Source organism: Capra hircus, chromosome 12 (genome assembly GCF_001704415.2).
Source record: "Capra hircus breed San Clemente chromosome 12, ASM170441v1, whole genome shotgun sequence".
NCBI classification, from domain to species: domain Eukaryota; kingdom Metazoa; phylum Chordata; class Mammalia; order Artiodactyla; family Bovidae; genus Capra; species Capra hircus.
The window spans coordinates 72,671,694-72,696,209 of record NC_030819.1 but is presented as its reverse complement, the minus strand read 5'-3'; the positions used below and the strand labels follow the sequence as shown (position 1 = coordinate 72,696,209).

At 43.4% G+C, this 24,516-nt stretch overlaps 1 protein-coding gene and 1 pseudogene across 2 annotated transcripts in view; both read right to left on the bottom strand.

Moving 5' to 3' along the window:
* The window catches only part of LOC108637261 (atherin-like), a 419,308-nt gene that overhangs the window by 249,885 nt on the left and 144,907 nt on the right, over positions 1 to 24,516 (bottom strand). Inside the window, exon 5 of the mRNA XM_018056314.1 lies at positions 21,479 to 21,544. Coding sequence (XP_017911803.1) covers positions 21,479 to 21,544 — 66 coding nt within the window. The remainder of the gene's footprint in view (positions 1 to 21,478; positions 21,545 to 24,516) is intronic.
* LOC102177349 lies at positions 2,072 to 2,637 on the bottom strand (annotated as a pseudogene). The gene has a single exon (XR_001918962.1). The product of XR_001918962.1 is annotated as a programmed cell death protein 5 pseudogene (transcript).

Below are 24,516 nucleotides of genomic sequence, written 5' to 3'. Positions count from 1 at the left end.
AAGGGGGATGGAAGTCCCCTCTGACCTTGGCAGATCCAGCTGTGCCCAAGGACACCCGTGTCGGTGGGTTCTCATCCTGACTCTTGTCCTTGACAAGCTGAACAACACTATGCAGAGGTAGTGACTTGGGCTGCGAGTCAACCTCCACAGACCCAATGAATTCAGTCCATCTTCTAAGCAACTGGCACTAAGCTGACACGGAAGCCGGTGATAATATTCACAGCATTGATGATGGTGACGGTGGTGCCGTCACCAACTGGTCAGCCGGAAAGCCTTTGCTCGTTGTCACTTAAGGAGGGCTGACTTTGAGAGGACTGGAGACAATTTAGAGACGGAGAGGGTGAAGCCATCCCGAGAGCTGGTACGCTGTAGGAGGAGGGTAACCAACAGCCATGAAGAGGATCAGAAAGAAGAAGAGTTAAAAAAAAAAAAAATTAGCCTAACTAAGACACCAGAGCTAACTGCTGGAGCTGAGGATGGAGGCCTGTTCCCCACGGAAGATGCTGAATGCTGGGAGGTCTACACTGAAAGAGCACTTTCCTCAGTCGTGGGAAAGTTTGGGAGGCCTTGTGTGGGCTCACAGAAGAAGAACACAGCTGAGAAGTTGGGGGTCAGTGATGAGGTTTCAGCTGCCCAGAGGAGAAGGAAGAGACACAGGTGGTGCCTGGAGCTGCACCAGGAGGAAAATGGAAAACCTAAACTGCCTGTAAGCGGCCAGGGAGAGTACCAGTGACAGATGGGAACGGGGAGGAGGAAAGGTCAGGTAGTCAGGGCTGGTGGAAGTGCCCGGCCCAGGGCAGACCGATGGCTGTGTTTTGGTTGCCAAGACAACGAGCCTAAATAACAGCCAGAGAGGCCCCAGACTCTCTCTCTGGAGTCCATCTGCTCTGGGTTATGCCTTGCAGACCTGATCTTCTCCCCTTACACGTACCATGTGCTACTCTTGTTGCATGAGGTGTGTTTATCACCTGAAACAACTCGCCCCTGACTGTACCAAGATTCTGCAGGTTACAATCAATCATGATTCAGAAACACATATTTTTCAGCATTGTTGGTAGAAACAAATGTCTGCAACAACTAACCCGAAGCCAATCATAGGAAAGAAAAAGAAAAGCATTCTAACCTTTAGCAGTAAGCAGAACTTCTTTAAACACCAAGAATGTTACAGCAGAGATCTACCTTTCCCAGCAGAGAATGTACTTCATATTTTCCTCCGGAAACTAAAGATACTACATATAAATTTGAAATCATATATTTCTTCAAAGTATTAATTTTTAAAGCGGCCAAAATTGCTAACAACCAGGGAAAGTACCGATTTATAAATTACGTGCTTGGTACATAGTATACATGTGAAATTTGCATGCATATTAAATGCAAATAACCAGAAGAGTGTAACGTTAAAGCTTCAAATTTATATGTGCAAAAGACAGTAAATTCTAACACTGAAATTCTTCCCAGAAAAATTAACTCGCCACATCCCATGAGATTATTGCACTCAGTGGAGCAGTCTCAGTGCAGAGTTCAGAAAGGATATAACTTTTATCAGCTATGCTCATCCCACTAACCAGGTAGAGCTCACAAGACCATTTGGCATCATGTGAGACAGTGGTAGTGTATTGATACTGCTCAGCTTTTCAAAGTTTTTTTTTTTTTTAATAATTTGACAGGAAAAAAATGTTCCACTAAAACTGCCACCTTTGAATCACTAAGAGAACCTTTCTTCGTTGTAAAGATTTAAACACTGAGGAAATGGGGCAGAAAACAGCTGACTCCGCTCTTCCACTGAAGGAAAAATCAGAGATTTGTGATGGTGAAATTTTACATGTCAGCTTGGTCAGCTGCGCTGCCCAGTTATTTGGTCCAACAATAGTCTAGATGTGGCTGTAAAGGTATTTCTGTAGATGTGACTGACATTATCCATCTGTTAACTTTAAGTGAAAGAGATCACCCTGGACAGTCTGAATGGGCCTCATACAATAAGCTAAAGGTCTTAAGAGCAAAAACTGAGTTTCCAGGAGAAAAGGGAATTCTGCCTAAAAACTGTAGAAATCTGGCCTATGTTTTCATTTTATTTTTTTTCTATTTTGCATAACAAGTTTATTTTTAAAAGGTATATAGACAATAAACAAAGTAAACACACCACCCAGATCTTAACTTCTGCCAAGTATTATCTGTCCTAGATAATACTGGAACTTTGTTAAGTTCCAGTCTCTAGACAAATTCAATAATCGTCATCTTCGTCAGAGTCCATTACTTTTCTTCTGTTGAATTTAACTGTTGTTTTCTTTTCTGTTTGCTGGCTTACTTTTTCGAGGATTTCTATTAAACCTTGTTCTGATACCTTCCCACTTAGTTGTCCATACCATGCCATCTGTATAAGGTAATTCTCTACTGCTTTAGTTTTCTCAGGCTTTACAAGTGCTAAGTTACTTAACTGGGCCCGGGCTGACTGATCCAGAACCTGGGCTAAGATACTATTTCTCATTTCTGCTTTGCTTCCTGTTGTGCTCCAGTGCCAGGATCCCTGTGCTTTGCCTGCAGCCTGGCCAGCCTCTGCTTCCTCAGCGCCTCGAGCTCCTGCTCCGCCATGCTGTGGCCGTCCCAGGCAAGCAGCAGCGACATGCTCCTGGCCTATGTTTTTAACCTGCTGACTTGCCCTAAAGATTCCAGATTTAAGGCTACAACAACAACAATTTAAGGCTACAACAACATCATCACTGGGCTGGCCAGCCCAGTGAGTGTCAGACTTGCCTGCTTCACGCAACTGTGTGAAACAATTACTTAAAATAAACAAACCACATATACACACACATATACACATACATGCACATATACATACACACATACATATGCACACATATATACACACATGGCTTCCCTGGTGGCTCAGAGGTTAAAGCGTCTGCCTCCAATGTGGGAGATCTGGGTTCGATCCCTGGGTCAGGAAGATCCTCTGGAGAAGGAAATGGCAACCCACTCCAGTATTCTTGCCTGGAGAATCCCATGGACGGAGGAGCCTGGTAGGCTACAGTCCATGGGGGTCGCAAAGAGTTGGACACGACTGAGCAACTTCACCTTCACCTATACACACACACACACACATAAACATATATTACACACATATACACACATACATATATCATACATGCATATACACACACATATACATACACACATATACCCACACACATACATATGCACACACACACACATATATATGCACGATATCTATTGATTCTATTTGTCTGGAAAACCCTGAGTGATACGGGATTCAAAAGGATTTCCCATTCAGAACAAAGTGTCCAGTATTATAATCCATCCTGGAGGCTGGGTGAATGCTGCTTGATTTTTATTACAATGTAAGAATTAATGTATTCTTTTATTAATTTTTTTATTTTGAGACATACAACATTACATCAATTCCACAAGTACCACATAATGATCAATCTATGTATACACTGCAGAACAATTACCATAAGAAGTCAGACTGTTGTCAATCACCACCCATAACTACAACTTTTTTCTTGGGATGAGAAGTTTTAAGATCTAGTCTCTCAGCAAGGTCTGAATGTATAATACAGTATTATAGTCATCATGCTCTACAGGACATGCTAATTGCTTACTTATTTTATAACTAGAAGTCTGTACCTTTTGACATTTTTGTTCCTTTTCAAAAAGCTCCACCACTTCAGAATGCAAACCTATCTTGAAAATTGCCTTCCTGATACTCATTTAGACTTTTCACTCCAATAAACTGACTCTAAGAAGAATAATGGGGAACTGTATTTGTAAAGGGGGCTCATGAAAATCTCTTGGGTGGCTGAACATCTGGTTAGCAATACTGGTTTGGAGCTCACCTTGTTTGTATTTATATTGTGAATTCTTTGTAGATGGTAAGTCTTGGGAAATAAGACTGTTCCCCCCCCCCAACATTTATGACCTAAAAGCAAAGATCATAGCATCAGCTCTAATAAAGCAAATATCCATGTCAAGTTCAGATCAAACAATTTCACGGGTTTAATGCCACTCTGGTCGCTCCTTCTCTGTCTCCTTTCTCCCTTGGCCTCACCGAAGCAGCTTACTGTGTGTGCACTCCAGCTTCAGCTCTTACTGTCTCCTCTTTGCAACATGGAATGCTTATCCCCACACCCGGATCCAATTACTGTGTGTGTACAGCCCAACCCAGGCCTATGTTTCCTTTCCTGGACCGATAACTCTTCTCACATCCTTTTATTTATTGCCAACTGCAGGATCTCCTAGAGGCAGGAATAATGAGGGGAAGGGTCCTACTATGTCCAAAGGACAATCAATCAATTTAACAAATTTCTATCTTTTGCAAACTGATCCTTTGCCACGGTTCCATGACTTGTAAGCTGGGAAGAGAACTGACCTATTCTGGAGGGCATCTTGGACATTCGATGCAAATCTTTTGGATAACCCCGACACCTTTTTTTTTGGACCTGTAGGGATGGGAGGAGTTCTCCAAGGCAGCCAAGGAAAATCTCTTCTCTTTCTCCCTTCTTCTCTGCAGCCCTTCCCACCAAGTGCCTGCCTCTTTCCTCTTCTTTTGAGTTTCTGTATAGCCCACAAGGCAAGCATCACCTCCCCTAAATGTCATTTTGATCATGTCACTTGTTGCCAAGAGTTCCAAATGTTTCTTCAGAAAATTAAATTTCCATCCCAGATCTCAAGCCCACCAGGTGACTCCCTGCTTTCCTCCTACTCCTCTTTTCTAGCCCTGCCCCCAGGCCCTGACCCCGCCCCCACTCCCTGGTCCCAGCCCTGCCCAGTCCCTTCTCTGCTCTCCAGATGGTGGAGCTAACCCTTCTCTCTCTTGCGTGCACGCGTGCCCAGTCCCTTCAGCCGTGTCCAACCTTTTGTGACCCGATGGACTGTCCATGGAATTCTCCAGGCAAGAACACTAGAGTGGGAAGCCATTCTCTTCTCCAGGGGATCTTCCCAACCAGGGATCAAACCCACATCTGTCTTGCACTGGCAGGCAGGTTCTTTACTTGCCCTCTTTTTAGAATCTTCTTTTGAATCTTTGCCTGGAACAGAAGTCCCTTAACTTTATAAAACTAACTCCTGCTCATTTTTCACAGGGAACATTCAAGAGCTGATGGGCTTCCTGGATCCCATATCCCAAATAACTAACTCAACATGGTTATCACCATGCCTGATCCAGATCCTGAAGTTGGGACTCACAGCTCACATCCAGGAAATCCTGGAGCAAAAAGTCAGTAACCACCTAAGTAATAACGCTCTTGATCTCATCTGAAAGCACGCCTGTTTGTTTCAATCTCCTAATAAAGCCACAAATGAAAAATCTCCCCCAAATTTAACCTTTCCTCTCAGCAAATTCTCTTAGACAGGGAAACTGGTCTACACAAGTGTTATTAGGCATGCAATACCAGAATGCATTTCCCATTGTGATTTATGCACGTTACCTACAGTTATGGATGTATTTTTGGAAAATTGTTTTTTAAATATTTAATAGCCATTAAACGGGTAAAATACTCCTCTGTGCCTTATGCAACAGTGAGAAGTCATTCTAGCACTTTTTGCAAGAATTTGCAATTGTAATCAGTAATTTGGGCAGAAAGAATGCCAATGGTTTTCAATCATCACTGGTAAAAATGTAAATTCTTTAAAATTAAGACTCTGAAGTTCACCTGCATTAATCTGCTAATGCAAGCTGGAACTATTCCCTAGGATTTTGAGTGGCTTAACATCAGCAAGACATGTCACAAACCCCATCCAAATCATTCAATACATATCATGCATTATTCCAAACCTCTCAGAAGATGAAACAGAGAAAGGCAATGAGAGTGTTTGAAGAACAAAAGGGAAAATGAAGCACAGAGACCTCAGGTTAAACGTATAAAACCCTTGAGAGGGTTTTAAGGACATTTTAGAGTCCTGAAAAATGAAGACAAATCAGCAGGCCCATTAACTCAGCAGTGAATTAAAGCGTCATTGTTTCCAATTTCAGCCTTGAATATGGAGGGCGCCAAATGGACCACATTCTCCTTCCCTTATGTAGAAGGAGAGTGAGCAGTCACTCCTCTGTACACTGAAGTGCCTTTCTTCTTTTCCAGCTAATTTAATGAAAGAGTGCTATCCATTTCCTACCTCTTCTGAAACCTTATTACTAACTTCCCTAGGACCACATTAATAATTGGAGATGCAAATAACACAAGCTTTATTCCCCATTCATTTCAACTTCTCTTTTAGTCAAAGGTGCTGTTTATTATCTTCAGATGTTCTGTTCTTTATTGCAATACTTGAAACAAAGTGGAAAACACAGCATGTGGATAATCCACAAACTGAAGAGTCCAACTCGTTGTGACCCCATGGACTGTCGCCCACCAGGCTCCTCTGTCCATGGAGATTCTCCCGCAAGAATACTTGAGTGGGTTGCTGTGCCCTCCTCCAGGGGACCTTCCCAACCCAGAGATCGAACCTAGGTCTCCCACATTGCCGGCAGATTCTTTACCATCTGAGCCATCGGGGAAGCCCGATACTTGAGACAAAATGGAAAATACAGCATGTGGATAATGCAGAAACTAAAGAACCTCTGAATTTAAGAAGTGAGCCGTATTCCACAATCAGCTACATTTGCTTGCCTCATCTCATGGAAATGGAGTCAAAGCAGCTCCTTCCAATCCCTGGATGAGGTCTGGAAGATCTAATGTGAACACATGAGAGATATCCCTTAAGAATCAGCTCGTATTTATACTAATTTGTTCATGACGCAGTCTCACCAGTTAAGTAGGGATAGGCCCACGGGTTAACTGCCTGCGACTCTTGCAGTCCTTACGCGGGCCTCTGCTTCCACATGCAGAGGTCAGTACATTCCAAGTGGTAGGTCTCAGCACACTGCTGTGCTGTGAACTGGTTCCAGATCTGCTGTGAGGTCCTGACTCCACTGGGCCATGACACCCACATCGACATGCTGCTGTACAAGGCACCACTGCCCTTCTGGAGAACTGGCCGATGCAGCTGGAGGCAGGTGTTTGCATTTCAGATGTGCAAGGAACATCTGGACAGAGGTGTTGGCTCTAGGAAGTTGGGGAGAGAGAATTGCTGGGCAAAGCTACAGGTATCAGCTCCCCAAATTCTCTCTTTATGGATCTCAGAAACTTCTTTCTGCTGGGGGCTAATGCACCCTTTCCTTGACATCCAAGCAATCTATGGGGTGACTGCTCTGACAATGAACATGCATTTTACAAATTAGGGCCCCGCCATTATTTTTAATTACTTCATAGACAAAAAAATATTACAATGGGCAGTATCAGAGTATTGCATGTATAGAGCAAAGAGAAGTATTAAAGCAACTGAATTTTTTAAATACAAACTTTCAAAAATATTGTTGTAAAATCTGGAATAGTGTGGAAACAGCTCGAATATTTCTTAACTGCTGCCTGTATAGTATCTGACAGTGACGAACATGAATTCCAGGAGGAGAATCACTGACATCTTGATCAAGAATTCTATGAGACTATTTCACGCAAATAAGCAATATGAAACAAAGTTACATTCATGAAAACAAATTCAAGTTTCTTATTAGAAATTTGAGAACATTTTCTTTGGAAGTTTCTTATCTATGCAATAGTCCCAAATGGATGTCCTCAACTATGTGCACCACCATGAAGTGGAATTGAGGGCTGATTTAAATAACGTGCTTATGTTAGCACCTCTGGGATTTCCAGTTTTAGGTATTATCTACTGACCTCTCCAAGAGGAAGATGAGGGTTTCTTTGTTTCATCCACATATACTTGTCCCATGTTCCTGCCCTGTCAGATTTCTAGCACAAGTGTGGTTATGTTAAGTACCCATTTTTATAGCACTGTAACTACAGACACTATTAATGTCTGAGTCAGGTACTTTTCAAGGGCTTCCCAGGGGGCTCGGTGGTAAAGAATCCACCCGCAAATGCAGGAGCCAAAGGAGATGCAGCTTCATTCCCTGGGTCGGGAAGATCTCCCGGAGGAGCAAATGGCAACCCACTCTGGCATTCTTGCTGGGAAACCCCATGGACAGATGAGCCTGGCGGGCTGCAGTCCACGGGGTCGCAAAGAGTCAGACACGATGAAGCACACCAACCACACAGGTGTTATTGATGCTATTCAATGATTATGTTTCCTTTTCGGCATTACTTTTTCTCCTTCCTGGAGTTAATCTCTGTTTCATTCGGGTTACTTTCCTTATATATTTACCATGAGGTTATCCCCAAAGCCTCCCCCGGTTCTGTAAACTTCTTTACAGTATAAACACATCAGGCGTTTTATCAATGTCATCATCTTCAAGAGGCCTTTCCTGTCGCCCTCAGCTTACTCCTGTTGAGATCGGTGGGTCACTTGTCCCTCTCCCTGTCTGGCTCTTCTGTTGTCCGGTCTCTGGGATCTGGGGCCTTCTTTCTCTCCCACCCCCAACTGGTTTATGCCATCATTTTGCATTCCAGTCCCCTATAATGAAAGGACATCTTTTGGGGATGTTAATTCTAGAAGGTCTTGTAAGTCTTCATAGAGCTGTTGAGCTTCAGCTTCTTCAGCATTACTGGTTGGGGTATAGACTTGGATTACTCTGTAACTGAATGGTTTGCCCAGGAAATGAACAGAGATCATTCTGTCATTTTTGAGATTGCATCCAAGTACTGCATTTAGGACTCTTATTGACTATGAGGGCTACTCCATTTCTTTCAAGGGATTCTTGCCCACAGTAGCAGATACAATGATCATCTGAATTAAGTTTGCCCATTCTGGGCTATTTCAGTTCACTGGTTTCTAAAATGTTGATGTTCACTATTGCCATCCCCTATTTGACCACTTCCAATTTACCTTGATTCATGGACCTAAAATTCCAGGTTCCTAGGCAATATTGTTCTTTACAGCATCAGACTTTACTTTCACCACCGGTCACATCCACAGTTGGGCGTGGTTTCTACTTTGTCTCAGCCTCTTCATTCTTTCTGGAGCTATTGCTTCACTCATCTCCGGTAGCATATTGGGCACCTACTGACCTGGGGAGTTCATCTTTCAGTGTCATATCTTTTTGCCTTTTCATACTGTTCATGGGGTTCTCAAGGCAAGCATACTGAAGTGGTTTGCCATTCCCTTCTCCAGTGGACCACGTTTTGTCAGAACTCTCCACCATGACCTGTCTCACAGTTTCACTGAGTTAGACAAGGCTGTGGTCCGTGTGATCAGTTTGGTTAGTTTTCTGTGATTGTGGCTTTCATCCTGTCTGCCCCCTGGTGGAGAAGGATAAGAGGCTTGTAGAAGCTTCCTGATGGTAGGGACTGGCTGTGGGGGAATCTGGGTCTTGTTCTGATGGGCGGGGCCATGCTCAGTAAATCTTTAATCAAATCTTCTCTTGATAGGGAGTGGAATGAAAAAGTAGGGAGTCAAGAGATACCTGGAGTAACAGGCAAGTTTGGCCTTGGAGTACGAAATGAAGCAGGACGAAGGCTAACAGAGTTTTGCCAAGAGAACACACTGGTCATAGCAAACACCCTCTTCCAACAACACAAGAGAAGACTCTACACATGGACATTGCTCTACACATGGACATTACCAGAGGATCAATACAGAAATCAGATTGATTATATTCTTTGCAATTGAAGATGGAAAATGTCTATACAGTCAGCAAAAACAAGACCGGGAGCTGACTGAGGCTCGGATCGTGAACTCCCTATTGCCAAATTCAGATTTAAACTGAAGAAAGTAGGGGAAACTACTAGACCATTCAGGTATGACCTAAATCAAATCCCTTATGATTATACAGTGGAAGTGACAAATAGATTCAAGGGATTTGATCTGATATACAGAGTACCTGAAGAACTATGGACGGAGGTTCATGACATTGTACAGGAGGTGGTGATCAAAACCATCCCCAAGGGAAAAAAAAAAAAAGTAAAAAGGCAAAATGGCTCTCTGAGGAGGCCTTACAAATAGCTGAGAAAAGAAGAGAACTGAAAGGCAAAGGAGAGAAGGAAAGATATACCCATTTGAATGTAGAATTCCAAAGAATAGCAAGGAGAGATAAGAAAGCCTTCCTCAGCAATCAATGCAAAGAAATAGAGGAAAACAACAGAATGGGAAAGACTAGAGATCTCTTCAAGAAAATCAGAGATACTAAGGGAACATTTCATGCAGAGATGGGCACAATAAAGGACAGAAATGGTATGGACCTAACAGAAGCAGAAGATATTAGGGAGAGGTGGCAAGAATACACAGAAGGACTATCAAGAAAGATCTTTATGACCCAGCTAACCATGATAGTGTGATCACTCACCTAGAGCCAAACATCCTGGAATGCGAAGTCAAGTGGGCCTTAGGAAGCATCACTACAGACAAAGTTAGTGGAGGTGATGAAATTCCAGCTAAGCTATTTTGAATCCTACATCGCAGCACTGTTTATAATAGCCAGGACATGAAAACAACCTAGATGTCCATCAGCAGATGAATGGATAAGAAAGCTCTGGTACATATACACAATGGAGTATTACTCAGCCATTAAGAATACATTTGAATCAGTTCTAATGAGATGGATGAAACTGGAGCTGATTATACAGAGTGAAGTAAGCCAGAAAGAAAAACATTCCATATAATACAGTATACTAACACATACATATGAAATTTAGAAAGATGGTAATGATGACCCTGTATGTGAGACAGCAAAAGAGACACAGATGTGTAGAGTGGACTTTTGGACTCTGAGAGAGAGGGAGAGGGTGGGATGATTTGGGAGAATGGCAGTGAAACATGTATACTATCATGTAAGAAACGAATCGCCAGTCTATGTTCGATGCAGGATACAGGATGCTTGGGGCTGGTGCACGGGGATGATCCAGAGAGATGATATGGGGTGGGAGGAGGGTTCATGTTTGGGAACTCATGTACACCCGTGGCTGATTCATGTCAATGTATGGCAAAACCAATACAGTATTATAAAGTAAAATAAAGTAAAAATTAAAATTTAAAAAAAAATGATGCTGTGAAAGTGCTACACACAATATGCTAGCAAATTTGGAAAACTCAGCAGTGGCCACAGGACTGGAAAAGATCTGTTTTCGTTCCAATCCCAAAGAGAGGAAATGCCAAAGAATGTTCAAACTACTGTACAACTTCACTCATCTCACAGGCTAGCAAAGTAATGCTCAAAATTCTCCAAGCCAGGCTTCAACAGTATGTGAACCTAGAACTTCCAGATGTTCAAGCTGGATTTAGAAAAGGTGGAGGAACCAGAGATCCAATTACCAATGTCAACTGGATCATAGAAGAAGCAAGAGAGTTCCAGAAAAACATCTACTTCTGCTTTATTGACTATGCCAAAACCTTGACTGTGTGGATCACAACAAACTCGGGAAAATTCAACAGATGGGAATACCAGACCACCCTACATGCCTCCTGAGAAATCTGTATGCAGGCCAAGAAGCAACAGTTATAACTGGACATGGAACAACGGACTGGTTCCAAACTGGGAAAGGAGTATTTCAAGACTGTATATTGTCACCCTGCTTATTTAACTCATATGCAGAGTACATCATGCAAAATGCCTGGCTGGATGAAGCACAAGATGGAATCAAGGTTGCTGGGAGAAATATCAATAACCTCAAATATGCAGATGACACTACCTTTATGGCAGAGCGAAGAGGAACTAAAGAGCCTCTTGATGAAAGTGAAAGAGGAGAGTGAAAAAGCTGGCTTAAAACTCAGCATTCAAAAAACAGAGTTCATAGCACCTGGTCCCATCAAATATATGGTCCCTTCATGGCAAATATATGGTGAAAAAAGTGGAGATAGTGGCAGATTTTATTTATTTTCTTGGGCTCCAAAATCACTGCAGATGGTGATTGCAGCAATTAAAAGACACTTGCTCCTTGGAAGGAAAGCTATGATCAACCTAGACAGAGTATTAAAAAGCAGAGACATTACTTTGCTGACAAAGGTCTGTCTAGTCAAAGCTATGGTTTTTCCAGTAGTCATGTACAGATATGAGAGTTGGACTATAAAGAAAGCTGAGTGCCAAAGAATTGACACTTTTTAACTGTGGTGTTTGGAGAAGACTCTTTGGAGTCCCTTGGACTGCAAGGAGATCAAACCAGTCAATCCTAAAGGAAATCAGTCCTGAGTATTCATTGGAAGGCCTGATGTTAAAGCTGAAGCTCCAAAACTTTGGACATCTGATGCGAAGAACTAACTCACTGGAAAAGACCCTGATGCTGGGAAAGATTGAAGGCAGGAGAAGGGAATGACAGAGGATGAGATGGTTGGATGGCATCACTGATTCAATGGACGTGAGTTTGAGCAAGCTGCGGGAGTTGATGCTGGATAAGGGAAGCCTGCTGTGCTGCAGTCCATGGGGTCACAGAGTCAGACACGACTGAGGGACTGAACTGACTGACTGACCCTGTCATTTGCTAGAATGTTGTCACATTTCATGATGAGCACTGGTATTATCTTTTAATTGGGAAACTCCTGTCTTTGGTTGGGGAATTCTGTTGAATTAGTCCTTTGATGGTTTTCTGTCCTCTGTTTTCTATATTCTCTCAAGCTGGGTGGTACTGTTTTTGGACTTTGGACCTCTTGGGCCAATCCTATAAATTTCTTGTTTGTTTTTTTTTCTATATTACTTTGCATTCTTTATCTTTGCTTCACATTCTGGGAAATTTCCTTAACTTTAATCTCCCAAGTCTTATAAATTCTTTTCTGTGTCCCAGCTGTAATATCACACCTTATGTCTCTGAAGATACAAGTGATTACTTTTTTTAAGATTTCTTCCTTCTTGCAAAGGTTCTGTTTCCTCTAAGTTGCTTTTTCTTTTCCTGTTTGCATGTTTTGGTGTCTGTCTTTCATAAGAGAAACTTTTCTTAAATATCTCATATTCCTTGGCTGTCTGCTGATAATTAAAGAAAGCCAATAGAAAGGGTTGTATGGTGGGGAGAGAGTTGGGGTGGAAGAAGAGTTGACTTGGGATTCACTTTAGGAGTGTTCTAGTTAGGCCTATTCTTTGGGGAACCCCTGATTGAGCACCCTTGTGTTATATTTTTAGGTCAGAATCCCAGGGAAGTCTCCTGGGGTCTCATGTAGGCAGGTTATCACCCTGTGTCCTGGGGCTAGGGGGCAGGGAGAAGAAGGTAACTGTAATTGGTAAATCAATGCAATCTCCCTGATTTCAACACTATGTATGGATAATACCACTTTTTACTTTTCCTGACACCTTCCAATGTAGAAGCCTCTATTTTATCATCTCTATAGGAAAAAAAAAAAAAAAAAAAAAACCTCCATTCCTATGTTAGAACGGAAGGGGGGCAGTTACCTGCCTGTGTAAAGTTGGGGAGCAGATCTAAATGTTCACCAATACTCCTGATTTTACTCCTATCTTCACTCTCATTTACAAAGGGTTCTTATTGCTGAAAATTACTGAGCTTCTGTAGAATCCATCAGTGTAAATTCTTCTTTACACTTCCTTACACAATGAAGAAGGCTACTTCTTGATTTCTCCTGTACTCAATAAGCTACCACTCATTCACAGATTCCACAATGCTATGGTAATTGCCCCATTTCTTTGTTCTTTTAGGTGGGTGATTGTTTTATCAGAAAGATCACTTAAATGTCATTTTAATGGTGTCTTGAAAAGTACCAGGAACTAAAACATGTTACATCTATAACCGGAAACCTATCTCACTCTTCATCTTTCCACATCGACATTGAAATGGGGATTATTCAACTTTTTAAAGAAAATTTTAACCATTCAGACCAACTCCAGTGTTCACATGGAATTTATTGTTCAGTCACAAAGTGGTGTTCAGCTCTTTGTGATCCCTTGGACTATAGCCCGCCAGGCTCCTCTGTCCATGGGATTCTCCAGGCAAGAATACTGGAGTAGGCTGCCATTTCCTCCTCCAAGGGATCTTCCCAACCCAAGGACAGAATCCAAGTCTCCTGCTTTGGCAGGTGGATTCTCTACCACTAAGCTACCAGTGAAGCCCTTAGGTGAAATAGAAAGCCAGAAAAAGAGCAACTTGGGAATTTAGGTGAAACTGAACCTAATAATTGTATACTTTTATAAATCAATATGTCACACTGCCCTAACAATGTGTTGGGCATTGTGGGAAATTAAAATATTTCCCTATTTCAGAATAGCATCTAAAAATTCTCAAAAAGGTTAAATATTTAAAAATATTTTAATGATCCTTAAATAGATCATGAGCCTTAAAAAAAGGTATCTGGAGGGGGGAAAACCACCACACAGAAGAGCTGAATGATAAGAGGCAAAGCCAATGGAGGAAAAAGGACTTAAACTGTTTTGAAGAACAAACATTAGAAACATTTCTACTGTAGAATCTGCAAAATGTGTATTAGATACAAAGTGATCAATTGATTGAGAAGATTTATTTAATGCAGACCAAGACTGCTGGGAGAATGGAGAAAAAGTTCTTCTACTTAAAATACAGCTGCTCTAAGTCTTTATTCTTAGTTTTTCATCATTGTGGGTCCTTAAAATGTTGGAATTGTTTTTTAAAATTCCAGTTTAGTTCACAACAAACCTGTGAAAAGAGACACAGTGCCATGTTGTACTTTGCAGGATCTTCAGATTTTAAAGTCACACTCCTATAGACATCGAAAACCCCATTATCATTGAAATATGCTCAGTCACTAAGTCTTGCCTGACTCTTTGTAACCCCATGGACTGTAGCCCACCAGGTTCCTCTGTTCATGTGATTTCCAAGGCAAGAATACTGGAGTGGGTCGCCATTTCCACCTCCAAGGGATCTTCCCCACCCAAGGACTGAAACCATGTCTTCTGTGTCTCCTGCCTTGGCAGGCGGATTCTTTAACACTGAGCCACCTGGAAAGCCCAATTTCTGGTAAAACAATTCTATTACTGTGTGCCTGCAGCTCTTTAGTTCCTCATACCATTTATCTCACTGAAATAAACATCTTCACAACACAGTTCTTGATAACACACAGTTTTAAGGAAGATCAGGTTTGCCTTGGCCAGACGGACTCTAATTGGAGGGATATAGATATGAGAAGAAGACTTCCAAGGAGAGCATCCTGCCTGTTTGAAAACGGGATGATGCCCTGCAGAGACCCATGTGCCTTCCCCATTGGGCCCAGGTAGGGCCGGTGGGAGTTGAGTGTGGACAGGCAGTGGGAGAAGTCTAAACACAGAAGCTCTTCAGAGCCACAGGCTGGGGAAGGGTGTAAAGTACAATGAGCCTGTAACTTGGGAGACAAAGGGGAGACGTAAGCTTTTTGGAGAGGCAGTAATATCATCAAAGGGATATTTCCCCTGAAATGTAATTTACTAGTGCTCTACAGGGCAGAAAACCTAGTCACAGGAAACAGGTCAGACCTTAAATAACACAGAGACCCGAGGTCACACAAGACTGGCCTGGAAGACCAGGCAGCGACTTGGAGAGAACTCATTGCAGAGGTCAGTGAGATGGAGTTGACTCCACTCACAGCATGATGGACTCAGTCCAGGAAGGAGAAGGGGCGGGACTGAATCAGTACCCACGCAAGGACTTACACTGCAGTTGTGTTTCAACAAAAATCCGTGGTCTCCTCAGGATTTTAACTCAAGAAACCTTTCCTGAGTATCTACTATGTGCAAGGCAGGCCGGCTTTGCTCATCACTTTGTCCCGTAACCTTATGAGCTGAATGTAAAAAATTCCAGCTAATTGATTTCACAGACTGATTGATGTTCTTCTGTAAGAACAACAGATTGATTTTTTTTTTTATAGACAGCAATACTAATTCTTCCATTATGTTCTTCTCTCTCGGTGCACAGAGTCCAATCGACTTTAGGGCCAAGTCAATGTGAAGAGCAGAAGAGAGGCATTAAGAGAAACAAGGTCCATTAGGTCCAATATTGCCTCAATTACTTTAATTCCATTATTCCTGTTCATATTACTCCTGTAATCGATATTCCCTTTCGGTTATTCATGTTTACCCTTTTCAAACTCACAAGTAATAGGATTATGGTCTTTTGAGCTCAGTGGCAACAGACTTTCATAAATATATTTCTGCATTTGTGATTATCTCCAGATCTGCGGCAGAGAAGTCTTAAATTGAATCAAGTCTTCCAGGGCCATCTCCTGGAGAGATGCAGAGCTTCTTAATGCAATAGTGGTGCTCTTACCTGTTCATTTGTCATTCACTGTCAAGCCGGGGCCCGTACGGCTTCATGGCTTTCCAAGTCTCTTCCCACGTCCCTGCCTTAGGGCGGATAACTAGCTTTCAGAGTGGACGTTCCAGCTTTTGGTTTAATGTAACCCCCCTCCCTTTGCTGACAGTCATTCTGCCCTGAGAGAGGTCATTCAGATCCTGCGTTAACCACTGCTTCTCCCAGATGGCAAGTAATCAATCCCTCGGTTCCACCTCTGTAGCAGCCTTACAAATTACGGGAACTCTGTCTTCCTTCCACTCTTTTCACACACATCAATGCAGTGTCCACTGTTTGCAAGAAGCTGTGCTTTGAGCACAAACAGGACATGTAATAAGTACGTGGCCCTTTCCCTAAGCACCTGCCAGCCCTTCCGAGGGTGTTAAAGAACCGAGTCGTGACATCAGAGAGGCAGGTGTCAACCTGCGTGATGTGGAGAGTCTGCTGAAAGTTCCCCTGCAATGAAGAAAGGGTAAATTATGAATGGAGAAAAGTGTTCACAGAGGGAATGAATTTAAGTGAGGTCCTGAAGGATGGTGGAGGGAGGATGTTCTGAAGATGGAGCTTGAATGGGAAAGAATAAACTGTGGGTGAGAATCCAAAGTAGGCGAATGTAGCCAGGACTGATGTGAATACTGGGGTGACCAAAAGGCTCGTCTGGGTATTTCATGAGACGGTGTGAAAAACCCAAATGGACGTTTTGGCCAACCTAGTCAGAGAGGGCACTGAGCTGATCAAGCACCGGCTTAGGAGGGCCTGACTTCCCCTTAGCAGCAGCGAGGCGGGGAAGAGTGTGGCTGGGCATGAGCCTGCTGGTGCGGGCAGCCTTGCTGCTGTGGGCAGGATGGAGGCAAGTACAGGCTGCATGCCTGAGATGAGAGGAGGGCTCACAGTGTGCAACACAGCTCCTGGGGGCCGAGGTCCTCTTTGCTCTGTGTCTAGTAAACACTGAGAGAAATGACGACTTCACGCTTATTTAATAATATACCAGGCCCTGTGCTAGTCGTCTTGAAACCATCATCTCATTTCCCACTCACAGTGGCCTGGGGAGACGGGGCTGCTCCTGCCCTCCAGTGGAGCCTCAGCCAGCTGGTGCTCCAGCAGCATCAGCCACGCAGTGAGGGCCACAAAAATATGAAAGAATTATAGAAAATTTGACAAAGCTTCCTGAGACCTAAATGTCGGGGGAGCAAGTGATAGAGGGGCATGCCAAGCTTCTGAGCTCTGCGCCAGAAGCCGTCCACTCTTCTTTATGACTTTATTATCAGCTTAAAAGCACTAGGTATTAACTCATGCATTAAAAGAAACAAAAAAGGAACTGTCAGGAGACAGAGGCAGAAAGAGAACCCAAGGAGAACAAACACTAAGATTTGTATCTTAACTTTCCCATGCACAAACATCTTCTGAGAAAGTCTGATAGGATCTTGACTCAAAGCACAAGTTCTTTAATTAAAATACTTCGCATGTATCATAAATACACTCTAAAATTTCAGAGGTCTTTAAAAAAACTACTGTTAATTACTAACTAAAAAAACAAAATAATTTTCCCTTTGTTTAAAGATCCGAGTCTCATAATGAATATGTGTATTATTATCAGTTCCATGAAACGCATATATCTGAATTTTCAGAAATCTCAGATTACTGAAATTAGAGTGTAAAATGGAAATAGAGGAAAATACTTAGCAATAGTAAATTAGTTTCTAGTTTTCAAGGCACTTAAGGTTTTATTTCTGGTGTATTTCTCTTTAATGGTAGAGAAGTGTTAGGTACATACAAAATAACCTAGTTATTAAAATAAGATGTATTACAACACAAAAATTATAACAATGCATAATTTAGGCACTCCAGTTCAGTTCAGTTCAGTTGCTCAGTCGTGTCCGACTACTTGAGACCCCATGAATTGCAGCACGCCAGGCCTCCCTGTCCATCACCAACTCCCGGAGTTCACTCAAACTCATGTCCATCCAGTCGGTGATGCCATCCAGCCATCCTCTGTCATCCCCTTCTCCTCCTGCCCTCAATCCCTCCAAGCATCAGGGTCTCTTCAAATGAGCCAGTTCTTCGCATCAGGTGGCCAGAGTATTGGAGTTTCAGCCTCAGCATTAGCCCTTCCAATGAACATCCAGGACTCATCTCCTTTAGGATGGACTGGTTGGATCTCCTTGCAGTCCAAGGGACTCTCAAGAGTCTTCTCCAACACCACAGTTCAAAAGCATCAATTCTTTGGCGCTCAGCTTTCTTCACAGTCCGACTCTCACATCCATACATGACTACTGGAAAAACCATAGCCTCGACTAGACGGACCTTTGTTGACAAAGTAATATCTCTGCTTTTCAACATGCTGTCTAGGTTGGTCATAACTTTCCTTCCAAGGAGTAAGCGTCTTTTAATTTCATGGCTGCAATCACCATCTGCAGTGATTTTGGAGCCCCCAAAAATAAAGTCTGACACTGTTTCCACTGTTTCCCCATCTATTTCCCATGAAGTGATGTGACCAGATGCCACTAAGCAAGCTATTTGCTTAGTGGTAAAGAATCTGCCTTCAATGCAGGAGACATGGGATTGATCCTTGGGTCGAGAACATCCCCTGGAGACGGAAATGGCAACTCAGTCCAGTATTCTTGCTTGGAAAATCCCATGGACAGAGGAGCCTGGTGGGCTACAGTCTATGGGGTCAGAAAAGAGCTGGACACAACTTAGCGACTAAACAACAAAAGCTGTTTAAGGACAGTTTAATGATCGAGATGCAGCTGCTCACTGAACCGGACACATCACTATCAAAGAGCTCTTCCAGCATTACTCTGATATGGTCATGGTGTGACCAAAATCAACTGTTTTCATTTATGCCTGTTGACATTCTCACAGACCAAATGAGGAGATTCACATAGTAAGTTACAGAAGGCTTGCAATAGAGGGTAGTACGCACTTTGATAAAATGGAAAAGATAAGCAAACAGTGGAGGCATGAAGATGAAGTTATACAACCATATATGGTGGCATTTGGTGGAACTCTGCCTGCACGCATTACGTACCCTGTAAATATATTATGTAATTTACCAATTTCCTTAGGACTAGTGTCAACATAAAAATGCTAAAATGACTTCTTATTTTCATTTTCACTTTCTCCTGCCTGTCGTCATCTTATAAATCCAGTGCTGTCTGGGCCAATGCTATTATTTGGCCATAGGATGGCCTCCGTGGGGTTGAGAAGCCTGGAAGTCAATGACCCCAGCCTGCCTGCTGTGCGGTCTTGGGGAAGTCAAGCTGGAACCCCATGGTCCGCAGCACGAGCCCAGGGGCTGACATCAATTCATAGGATCCCTAAAGATGCCTGCTTCATTCCTCGGACCAGGTTCCCATGGCCTTGGACTTCGCTCAGCAGGAGGCTTCCTCTGGGGACAGGAAGGTAAGCCTTTCTGTAAGACTTCCTTTCCTGGAAGTCACAGTAGACACATCCAGAAAGCGCCACCCTTGCAGGAAATAAGGGTTCTCTAAATAAACATCTCTGAGAAATGGATCCTTTAACTGCTATCTGGAGACCAGCATCCTCATAATGTTATCAAACCTAAACACACAAAAGGCTGCAGCTAATAGTCTGAAGCCAAGGAAGCACAGAGAAGAGAGAAGATACAACAGGGGCGGGTCTGTTTTAGGAGCCCGTTTAGAGATGAGAGCTCTGGAACAGAATGTTCAATTTAATAAGTGCAAAGTGATACAGCTGGAAAGAAAGAACAGCCCGGCTAAGCATGATTTAAATGGTTTTGAATTAGCTGGAAAGATACCTTGATGTTCTGAGAGCGGTGCTGTGTAAACTGGCGGCTCAGCCTGAGATGCGACAGAGAAAGTGGGCCGGGCTCGCGCAGAGTGCCACCTTCTAGAAATTGTCTACTTGCTCTTACTTTTCAAGGGACGACTCTTATCCCATTTAGGATGCTGTTGAACTTGGACTCTCCCGAAAGTTCAAGCTTGCTGAGGACGACGGAGTAGAAGGCCTGTCTGCTCCTGGTCACTGCGCTTAACTTTTGCCAACTGAATTTGACCATGGTAGTTACCGTCTCTGCCATTCGCTCATTCAACTAATATTAAGCAAGAAGCTTGGTTCTAGTTTCTTCAGGGCACACCAAAAGGAATGAATTTGCCTTTTCTTAGACAATGTTATGGGTTGAATTTATGTATCCCCCAAAGATATGAAAGTCTTAATTCAATGTGGCCTCATTTAGACATAGAATCTATGCAGATGGTTAAATTATGAGAGAAGTCATGAAAGGCATCTCTAATTCAATATGATAGGTGTCTTTAGAAGGGGGGGAGTTTGAACATGGAGACAGACAATTCAAAGACACAGGAAGAAGATGGCCATTCAGAGGCCAGGGAACACCTGAGGATACCAGAAGCTAGGACAGGCCAGGACCACATTCTCCCTTACAACTTCCAGAAGGAACGAAGCCTGCTGACATTTTGATTTCAGGTTTCTGCTTCCAGATGACAAGTGTCTGTTGTTTGAGCCATCCAGCCCTTGTTACTTCGTTACAGCTGCCAGAGAAAACAAATACAGACTGATGCCAATGACAAAATTGCCATGGTAAACAGAACTCCTGTGGGGGTCTATCCACAGATCGTCAATGGGGCCAGGTGCAGTACTGGACCAGAGGCTACCACCATCGACATCAGTTCCATCAAGGCCACCAAAGAATAAAGATGGTCTATATCCTACACAGAGATTGACCCAATGGGAACTGTTTAATCCTCTAAAAAGATGATTAGAAAGAAAGACGCAATAAAGGTTAATGGAAAATTAATCCTGGTGACCTATTTGGGCAAATCAAAGTTGTGGGACATACATTTATTTAAAAGGAAAACACAAAGACTCTCTATAGAAGGGCAACTTCAGATAAGGGAACAGAGATAAGACTTTAATTAGAAGAGTCTTTGGTGTTCACCCATTTACATCAATGTTGAAAAGATAAGAGCCTTCTGATAAGGTGATTAAAGATGAACAATCATAAGAAGTCTATGTTAGCTCTGTAGAAGATGGAGGGAGAGTTCTGGTGACCAGACCTGTTTTTTCCCTGGTTGTCTACAAAGGTACTCTGTTGTAGAGACTCTGAGATGCTTCCAAAATGTGCATTAATTCACTGAGACCACCCATGACTGGCCCTCTGCACGCTGGTTATCAGTGAGTAGAACACACACAAGAGAATGATGTCAACTGTATAATGAAACTGAATGTTGTCTCAAACAGTGACAGGGAACTGCCACTGGTCACGCCGTGGCCTGTGGTACCCACCACTCCTTTACCTGAACATGATGAGCACGTTCTCCTCCAGGGATTATAAAGACGGCATCATACTGGCTGCGGATAACCTGGAAAATAAAGGCCGCCTTGTTAGAGAAGACTTCCAACTTCCAACTCAGAGATCTGTTGGAACATATGTAAGCAGAGGCGAGGTTTCGCTTGCAAAATTCAAGCTGAACATTGCCCTTTCCTACTTGCTGCCATTCTAATTGACTGTCCTTGGAGAACTTCTCTGCTTGGTCACAATCAATAAATGTGAAGGTCTCATAAACACAGCCCTTGAACTGCTGATCTTCCGAAGAATATTTCTGCTTTAGAAGTCATCCCTGTTGCTAAAGTAGCTACACCAGGGCCAGGGCCTCCCAAATCTGGAAAAGCCTAAATAAATAAAGCTGTATATTAAGAGGAGTACAACCTAAACGATCATTTGGAAGCAGTTTGGGGCGCTGGTCAATATAGGGTTTCTCTGTTTAAATGTGGGAAAGATTTCTCACAAATTTGCAAGCCGAAATACGAGTTAGGTACTTATAAGTTTTCCCCCTAGGAAGTCTGCTGTTCTGCAAACTATAGAAATGCATCTAGGTATTTTCATAGAATAAATCCCAACTTTATTTACTAGAACCATTTTGAAAATCCTGTTACTCAAGTCGGGTCTACCGACCAGCAACCTCAGCATCCCCAGAGAATGAGAAATGCTCAAAACTCCTGAAACAGAATCATCATTTTCACAAGATCCTCACGTTAAGTCCTATGCACACTCATGTCTGAGAAGCATAGCTCTGAAGTGCCTCATGCATATGGCCTGCAATTACAAGACTTAACAAGAAACAGGCTGCCTGAAACTTCAAGACCATCCTCTGGTGTCCAGGAGTGAATGGAATCATAATCCATTAATTATAGCTGAATAAACTCCTCAGAAGCCCCTTACTGCTGGCTAAATCAACTTTTCCTTTTCAGAACAGATAGGCTAATGGTACAGATACGTAAAAGCATAGCTCATTCTAGAAGAATTTGCTTTTATACTCATAAGACAACCACCATAGCCATTCATTTATTCCATGACCAGTTAGTGAACATCTATTCAGATGCTCCATAATAACTGAAACAGGCTTCCCTGGTGGCTTAGCGGTAAAGAATCTGCCTGCCAATGTAGGATGTGGGTTCCATCCCTGGGTTGGGAAGATTCCCTGGAGAAGGAAGTGGCAACCCACTCCAGTATTCTTGTCTGGAGAATTCCATGGACAGAGGAGCCTGGCGGGCTACAGTCCATGAGGTCACAAAGAGTTGAACATGACTTCGTGACTAAACAACAACAACAATAACCAACATGGGCAAAGAGTCCAGAATGTGCAGAAGGCTAGGAATTACAATAGGAATGAGAGCTCTAGTCAGGAAAGGTCCGGACCAGAAGCCAGCGTGCAGAGGAGGCCAGGGGTGCTCACTTTAGAAAGCACCTAACCAGACCTGGAACATCGTGAAGGCTTCCTGCCCACCTTCAGGCACAGTGAGTGTGGCACTGGATTAGGGCAAGTCCCCAGCCCAGCAATGAACAAGTCAACTACCTTACTTAGAGAAAAATATTGGTCTGGAACTGTATCGGGTTTTTTCCCAAGCGCTTTGAATATTTGTATGCATGAGCTCTAAATGCAGCAATGCTCAGCAAGAGTTTTTCCCTTTCAACTCTCCTACCTGTACACAAGGAAGGATAGCAGACGTCAAATGCAAGCAGCCCTGACTCAGAAGTCTGCCCGACACTGAGAGCGGCAGGGAAGACAGAGCCGGGTCTCGCGGCGGCTCTCTGATCACATAGAGTGCAACTGCAACCAGCGACACGGGGAGACATAAACAGAACGGCATTGAAGTTAACACAAAAGTCAGGCAACTGTCTGCTGGGAGGGACCCTGGCTATTTGGCGGGTGCACTGCTGGGACCAACTGACGGCTCTTGGGGAGACCACCATGTACACACCTTTCTCTGCGCCTGGCTCCTCTCTCCGCATTTAAATCGCTCTCATCCTGTCTCCTTCCCCCTCGCTTCCACTTCCTCTGACTCATTCTCCTTCTCCCTTACCACCTCCAAGTGCCCTCCCACCTCTCATCTCACTCTCTTTCCCCCCTTTTTAATCTGCCTGCTTTCTCACCCCCTCCTGCTATGAGATGAAGGAGAAGAGGAAGAGAAGCGAGGATGGCGGAGCATCTTTCTCCCTTGCCCACCTTGACCTCGCTTCCCTTTTCTCTGCTAACATTCCCACACTTCTTTTCCCTCTTCCTTCTTCATTTGTTTTCATTGCAGTCTAACTGCTTTACAATATTGCATTAGTTTCTGCTGTACAACAACATGAATCTGCTATATGCATGCATGTGTCTCCCCGCTCTGGGACCTCACTCCCCACACCCTCCCCATCTCGGTCATCACAGAGCTTCAGGCTGAGCTCCCCGTGCTGTGGAGCAGCTCCAGCTGGCTCTCTCCTTTTACGCTACTGCACACACGGAAGTGTACACATGTCCATGGGCCTCCCAGTTTGTCCCATCCTCCCCCCCCACCCTGTGTCCACACGTCCATTCGCCACGTCCGCATCTCCGTTGCTGCCCTGCAAACAGGCTCAGCGGTACTGTCTTTCTAGACTCCACATATATGCCTTCCTATATGATATCTGCCTTTCCCTTTCTGACTTGTTTCACTCGGTATGACAGGCGCTAGGTTCATCCACATCTCTGCAGATTTCTTTGTCTTTCCCCTCTGCCGTGTTCTCTCTTTTCCTAGGATTGAACCTGTCATGAGTGTGTGCCCAGGCCTCCCAGGCACAGAGCTTGGAAGTGACCGCACCATGGCTGGACTCCTCTGCTGTCGCGTCATCACACTTGAAGTTCACACATTCTCCCAACCAGCTGCCAGGTCAACAGTTGAGAAAGGAAAAAAAAAAAAAAAAAACACCAAACTTTAAAAATGCAGTAAGCTAGCATTTTCTTAGCAGTCTTTAAAATGTCGAACAATGCTGAACTATTCAGCTTCTGTGCGCAAAGGGTACAGAGACGTAAAA